This window comes from Passer domesticus, chromosome 1 (assembly GCF_036417665.1).
Source record: "Passer domesticus isolate bPasDom1 chromosome 1, bPasDom1.hap1, whole genome shotgun sequence".
Lineage (NCBI taxonomy): Eukaryota > Metazoa > Chordata > Aves > Passeriformes > Passeridae > Passer > Passer domesticus.
The window spans coordinates 54,310,971-54,318,780 of record NC_087474.1 but is presented as its reverse complement, the minus strand read 5'-3'; the positions used below and the strand labels follow the sequence as shown (position 1 = coordinate 54,318,780).

The window sequence follows — 7,810 nt, the reverse complement described above, 5'->3', positions numbered from 1 at the left end:
AAATACGTAAATAAACCACAAACCCACAAACAAACAAACCCTAAACCAAACAACCAATCCACCAAAACATCAAAAGCACACACCGAATTCCTGCCAAACAGGTGTTCCTCCATAGCATCAAATCCAGCAGGAGACCAGAGCCACTGTTTTCTACACTCTTACCCATGTATTTGTCCCTTATGGTCTGACTTTTCAGTTTAGGATGCACTAGACATATATTTTCCACCAGTCTCACTCCCAAGGCAGCAATTTGGGTTGTGCATGTGGGTGCTATGGCAGGAAGACAATCTCAGGTCCGGTCATGAGTGTGGAAGAGGGAGTTTGGCATCACATGATTGTCACTGTGTCTGTGTTGCAGTGATGTCTAGTGCATACATTAGAAAGATGAGGAAACAAATAAAAGAAAAAGATTTGGCTATCTTCCCCTTCTGAACAGTTTCCTGCTGTCCACAAGATCCCATTCATCCCAATGAATGACCAAGGCTACTGCACTTCAACACGTTCCTGAGTTCCTGAATTTGATGTGGTTTTCTTTGTCCAGCAGAATGGGGAGGTATGGGCCAGTTAGGAGAGGGTTTGAGAGGATGACTAAAAAATTTAAAAAAAAAAAGCAGAGAGAGAAAAAAGAAAAAGATTGAAACATTCCCCAGGGCTCCAATGATAGCATATTGAACTTACTTGAAGGACTCACATTGAATACAGTGCAGTTTGGGTCAGACCCCCTCATGTGCCATGGAGGTTCTGCAGACCTTGAAACCCAGTATTATTTCAGTAAAATTATTAATGACTCAGTATTATTTAAAGGAATCTATAAATATATGGTTGTGTTATTATTTATACATATTAATATTAATGTATTATTATAATGTTGCATTTGAAATAATGTCAGTTTCAATTCAAGACTAGACAGTCCAGGTACAGGAAAAAATTGTGATATGTGTTCTGTAGCATATTTGGTGCTGTGCAACCATTCTATAGTGTACATTTAACTGTATTTTGTGTACTATTCTTAACATGCATTCACAGTAGACAGCAAAGCAGCAGTTATTGGGTATGTTGTGAATGCCTATTAACAGCAGTACCTATTTGCATATCATGGATCCATAATACAAAATAGGCGTAGTAAAAGCCTTATGAAAAGTTATTATGCATGCACAGTAGAGGCTTTTCAAACCTTGATATCTCAGCTATTTTGTTTCTGCACAATTTATTTGAAAATATTAAAAAGGTCAAATGATGGATTAGGAATGTGTGAACTGTAATATTACTCCTATGGAGGTAATAATTCAACACAAACGAATTCATTTTTGGTTTTATTAGCACTATAAAAGATGTTAAAAAATGCATTTGAGTTGTTAAAAAAAACCAAACCAACTACTTCAATAATAAAAAAGGACAGAGAAAATAGTTTCACGTATTTTGGGTGCCATGTGATATAACTGAGAATTTTGTTGGTCCTTCCCTAAACACAGAACTATTGGAATGTCAATGTTTCTTTCAGTATCTCATGGTATTTTTAGTATGTATTGAAACAGTGTTGGTTTCAGCTAGGATTTTTCATTTTTAGATTATCTTGCATTTTTAATACTTTGAAAATGCAAAATCCTTGAAAATATAGACAATCCCTAGAACCTTTAACAACACAAATCTTAATACATAAATTCCTATTGAGGGTAATGGGATTCTGCCACATCCTTTGTTACAGATTGCAATATTTGTGGTAAAAATGAAGCGAATGCTATGAATAGTACAGCACTTGCTCTTTTTGAACAGTTTCCCCTTAAGTTTTAACATCTTTGTCACTTCAGATAAATTTTCCTTAATAAACAAAAACTAAAAAAAAAAGCCTGTGTTTTATAAAGAATGACTGAAGACTGAATGTCTTACTTCTTTAAAATAAAACAGAACCCTAAATACCCTCAGTGTTTGGGGTGTGTTTTTTTTTTTAATGAAAGTCTGTAAAATCATTGAGCACATCCATATAGATGTATAAAACATGATCTGCCCACACACATGTTGTTCTGTACTGCAGTCTTGTTTTTTGTTCCCATCTCTAATCAAAAAAATGCCCCAACATATTGAAATGAAACTTTGTGAAAGAAAAAATAATTGGGTGAGGGATTGAGGGCTGACAACATTAATGCCGAGGTTGGACCAATGTGAATTAAAGCAGACAAATTATAAATCCTTCAAAACCAGGATTTATAATGGAAATGCTGACATAGACCCATAACAATAGCAGCTCTGCCAGGGATTATTTTAATACTAAAAGCATACTCAGTCACTCATTATTTTATTATAGAGATTATTTAATTACAAAAAAGCAGTGATACACAACAATAATGAAACCAAATTTTAAAAAAGAATGTTTCTAAGGTGACTCCTGTAACTCCCTTGATATCACTTATATGTGGCATGCCACTCCTTAAATTAAAAAAAAAAAAACAAAAACAAAAAAAAAACAAAACACAAACCCCTAACACATGAAGGTGGAGTTTGTAATAAGCTCCATGGCAAGGCTGAGATAAGACTCTGTCAGCTTCCTTTAACAGTGTTTTGCCAGCAGAAGGAGATAAAAGGGTTAAAAAGGAAGAGCAGGGAGCACAGGAGAGGCAGCTTACAGGAGAAACAAGGGCATGAAGAAAGGAGAAGCTAGGTATCAAAACAGAAGAGCAGGAGGAGATTTTTAGGAGGTTTTCAAATGGAATAACTCAGTTTTTAAAGACATATTGAGGAAACATTCACAAAAAGGCCAAACAGACTGAGAAAATATGGCTAAAGGGGACCAAACCCTTCCAGAATCCTAAGCTACACTTCTGAGCAGGTGCATCCCAGTCACATTGCAACATGCCAGAACAGGTCAGCGAGCCTTGCCACTTGCTTCAGAAAAAAGGCATGATTTGTTAAACCTTCATGCTGTATGTCCAATTTTCTATAAATGCCTCTTTTATTTTGCAATGTCAAAAACCACCAAGGGATGTGAAGGAAAGATTTCTTACAGATAGCATGAGGTTTGCTGCTATTATTCTGTGCTCTGGGGCAACAAGCTGCACTCCAAAAAACCCCACACCCTAAAAATCTCATCCAGCAGCATCACACAGAAATTACTTTTTGTGACTGTGCTATGCATTATAGCACCAGCATTACTTCCCTATTACCGCCTTCCTCTCCTTGCCTTTTCTTTTTTGTCCCTGGGTACCAGGTGCACTGGACGGACTCAGATCAATACAAGACAGCATTTCTCATATAAACAATGCCATATTAAGAACCAGAGGGCAGCTGTACCTGTAGGCAGGGATAGCACCAAATGCTGGCATGTCTATCCATGCAGCTAGACTGCTAAAAAGAAGCAACCATGCTGGAAATGCACCTACTGTGCGTGAAATGCTGGTGCAGAATTTTTTTCTTTTCTTTTTTTTTCTATCAGTCTAACCTTCTGTGTTGATACATGAATGCTGGTACCCACTTAGAGGGATGCCAGATGATCAGTGCAGAATGAAGGTCCCAGGAGAAAGACTCACGTGGTTTTCTCTGCCCCGTGACGTCACTAGCAGATGGCATGGGTACCAGCTCTGGCAGTTGGCATCAATGTCACTTTTTAGAGATCAATGAGATAGTGCAGATATACACAGATCTAGACTCCAGCAGACGATGCGACATTCAGACTGAAAAGATTTGGAAGGCAAAAAATGAAAACTGATTGTTGAATGAAATAAAAAGCTAAGGTAATACAAATAAAGATATATTTCAATTGGTGTTGGGTGTGCATGCAAGTGTTTAAAGATACAGTATCATTGTCTTGTATTTGTGTATGCTATTTGATGTTTAATAACTCCTACCATTTTATTCTTCTGATGCAATTACAAACTTTTATTGTTTTTATGTAATACTGCAAATATGTAGACAATACTGATAGAGTTAGTCTTTGACTGGGGTTTTTGTTTAATTTAGTTCTGTTAAAAGTCCCTGCATTTACTCTTTGAAGTCCATGGGATACAAGATTTTGCTGTTCCCAAACTGCAAACGAAAGGAAAGTAATTGGGAAAAGGAAATTATTTTTCCTTTCCAGGCTGGATTCTGAGCACACGTGCAGGATTACAGTCAGAATCTACAGACAGCTCCTGTCAGCTAAGAGCTGGAGGAAGACATCTGAGCCTCGCAGAACATAAACACTGCTATAGCGTGCAGGGAATTTTTCACCTCTCCACACGCCTCCCCCCCCCCCCCCCCCCCCCCCCCCAGTTAATGGGAAAGAAAAGAAAAAGGAGAAAAGAACAAGAAAAAAAAGCAAATAAGTTGATTCTAACGAAACAGATAATATCAAGTAGAATTTTTGCTTGAAAAAGGGGGGGAAAAGAAGTAGGGGGATTTTATTTCCTAACTCTAATCTGAATACATTTAGGGTTAAATAATTCTGATTTTTGTCTTAATAATAAGTATTATGTTGTTTTAATAAAAATAACTAGGAAAAATGCTTTGTTTTGAATTATATTACTAGCTGAGTGATTTGGGGGTATATTCCTTTTTTTTTCCTTCTCAGCCACTGTAACTTACTAAAGTTTAATATCTTGATACATAAAGGAAGAAATGCGGAGAGCAAAAACCCACAATTTTGAAGTATAAGTCAAAAAGTGATTTTAAAATATTTACCATCAGATAATAAAGATATGGCACTTTTTCAATTTTAAAACTGCACTCCCTCTCCTCATTTTTACACCCAAGGGAATTTGGATTAATGAAATTTCTGTAGTGCTTTGTCATGTTTTGCATTTCTTTGAATCCCATTATGGTGAGAGTTTGAAGAATTTATTTAAAAATAAAATAAATAAGCAGGGAACTAACTGTATATTCAAAGTATGGATTTATTCCCTATTAATCTGTAAGAAATGTGGCTTTTTAGTTGCAGGGTCAAATGTTTCAAATTATTTTAGAATTCTCAACTATTTTTTGTTAAATGTGGGCATTTGCAACTGCCATTTTATTAAAAAATATAGGTTGAGCATTTATACACACACACATACACACGTACGCACACACTCTCTCTTATAAGGAGAGCTTACACACAGACACAAATAAGGTGCATGAAGCTGTCTGTGTGAGTCGGAAAAATTTAAAAATGGAAATATTTAAACATTGTGCTGGCATTCTTTCAGGTAACTTAAGATTGTAGAACCATGTTAACACTACCATTTGATGAGTCTGTTGTAATGCCAGAATCCCAGATGTGTAGAAAGTTTCCCAGAGAAAGTGATGACCAAAAGCAAATGAAGAACACAGAAAGCTTTTCAAAGCAGATCATCCTCCGAGGAAAGAATATCAAAAGATCTCCTGGACAAGACACAGAAAAAGAAGAGGAGGAAGAAGAGAGAGAAGAGGAGGATGAGAATGGCTTGCCAAGGCGAAGGGGCCTTAGGAAAAAAAAGACAAGCAAGATAAGGATGGAAAGAATTAAATTCAGGCGTCAAGAAGCCAATGCTAGAGAGAGGAACCGTATGCACGGCCTTAATGATGCTCTGGACAATTTAAGGAAAGTTGTCCCATGTTATTCTAAAACACAAAAACTGTCGAAAATAGAAACTTTAAGACTAGCTAAGAACTATATTTGGGCTCTTTCTGAAATACTGCGAATTGGGAAGAGACCTGACCTGCTCACCTTTGTCCAAAACTTGTGCAAGGGTCTGTCCCAGCCAACTACAAACTTGGTGGCAGGATGCCTGCAGCTGAATGCCCGAAGTTTCCTAATGGGCCAGGCAGGTGAAGGTGCCCATCATACCCGCACGTCCTACTCCACCTTCTATCCTCCCTACCACAGCCCGGAGCTTGGCACTCCCCCAGGGCATGGGACTCTTGACAACTCTAAGTCCATGAAACCATACAACTACTGCAGCGCTTACGAGTCCTTCTATGAAAGCACTTCCCCTGATTGCGCCAGCCCACAGTTTGAAGGTCCCTTAAGTCCTCCCCCAATTAACTATAATGGGATATTTTCCCTGAAGCAAGAGGAAAGCTTGGACTATGGCAAAAATTACAATTATGGCATGCATTACTGTGCAGTGCCACCCAGGGGTCCCCTTGGGCAGAGCTCGATGTTCAGGTTGCCTACAGAGAGCCACTTCCCTTATGACTTACATCTGCGCAGCCAGTCTCTCACCATGCAAGATGAATTGAATGCAGTTTTTCATAATTAATGAGGAAAATGAAAATAAACAGTGGTCATTCACCTCCCCATCTAATTAAGAGCAAGCAGATGCTTGGGCACTGCGTAATTGGCACAATTCTATTTAAAATGTTTACTAGTTCCTAAAGTGTGTTTCAACTATTGTGAGGATTTTCTATGTATTAATAAACTCTTTTTATTGTATTTTTTCTGTAATCACTGTGAGAATATGTTTCCTCCCAGAGGTTTTCTCCCTCCTTTTTAACTTTTTGTTTCCCTATTTGTTTGATTTGTTGAGCAGTGTGTTGAACAATATTACTGAAATAAAAGCGTACACACTGTGTGAAGTCAATGTCTATTTTGATTGTATAGTAATTATACAAATGCATGTTATTGAAATCAGATTAATAAAAATTATGTATTTATAATTGGTAGAAAATATATATTATGTATTCAAGGAGAGCTGGATTAAAAATATTAAGAACTTTAAAGTAATTATCCAGAAATGAGATGGGCTTGCAATGTGCAGAGGTAAGGGGGTAGCAATATTGAAAGCTATGCAAAAAAAAAAAAAAAAAAAAGGCAAACAAGAAAACAATAGTTTTTTGGGTCGTTGGTTTTTGGTAAACTAAGGAAAAAAGTGATTGTCATTGACATTATTCAGCCTGACTTTGGAGGGTGGCTGACAAGGGCCACATGATTATATTCAGAAGATGCTGTCAAAAACTTGCCTCAGTTATTTTGACCATATATAATCAGCACTTTTTATTTGTGTTATTATGACTTCAGATGTAAAGGTTTGTTATAAAAATGTATAATTGTGGTTTCTCACTACATACTTAACATGCAATTAAAGATAGATGTTTCAACTTTTCAAATACATCTATTAGCTGTGATACTATAGCTGTGTGTATTTTGTCTGATACTTATTATTTCACAGTATACAGCTGCCTTTGGTCTTGCCTACACACCTTTTTTTCCCAGGATACTCATAATGCTTAAGTCTGGAGTAGGAAGTCAAGAATTATCAGGGTGAATCTCATGCTATTTTCAGAAGGATGTATTAGTGATACAATAGATACAAAATACCACATAAATAGCTGTGTGATAAATGAAATAACAGGTTATGGGAAGAAATTAACTTTATATCTCAATGAAGTGCCAAATTTCCTATGGGGAGGAGCCCTGAGCTAACACACAGGACACTAGCTGCTCCTCCAGCTCTAGCTCATTGGGGGAATGGCAGGAGCATGAGAATTATAAGAACTTCAGAGAAAAATAATTCCTGCACATTGCTAAACTTAGTGTTGACTGAAAAACAGCACCAGTAAACTACAGATGTGTATGCAACCCACACTAGTTGGTCTAGTTCAGCAGCTACAGAGGTCTGCTCAGTCCCACACACCTTAAAAGAGTTTAGCTTAGCTGAGCCTCAATTGTTTTCTAACCAGCTAGAGCTATTGATCTATAAACTCATGAGTGATAAAATGAATGAACCTTTGATCTAAAAGCCAACAGTCTTTTAACCTCTGAATGAGCAAGACCTCTTTATTATGATGGATAAACAGCAGCTGTCTGAACAAAGTACTCTGCTCTAAATGAGGAGCTTTTTTAAAAGCTGTATAAAAAGTGCAAATTTCACCTGTAAGTTGG

The 7,810-nt window shown here is 37.0% G+C and overlaps 1 protein-coding gene across 1 annotated transcript; it reads left to right on the top strand.

The window, feature by feature from the left end:
* Nucleotides 1–3,588: 3,588 nt before the first annotated feature.
* On the top strand, nucleotides 3,589–6,504 carry NEUROD6 (neuronal differentiation 6). The gene is made up of 2 exons (XM_064421360.1): nucleotides 3,589–3,725; nucleotides 5,154–6,504. The coding sequence occupies exon 2, from the start codon at nucleotides 5,175–5,177 to the stop codon at nucleotides 6,186–6,188; it is 1,014 nt and encodes a 337-aa protein (XP_064277430.1). The 5' UTR covers nucleotides 3,589–3,725; nucleotides 5,154–5,174; the 3' UTR covers nucleotides 6,189–6,504.
* Nucleotides 6,505–7,810: the final 1,306 nt, after the last annotated feature.

Coding starts and splice junctions, on each gene's coding strand:
- NEUROD6 (XM_064421360.1), top strand. CDS start 5,175: ATGTTAACACTACCATTTGATGAGTCTGTTGTAATGCCAGAATCCCAG.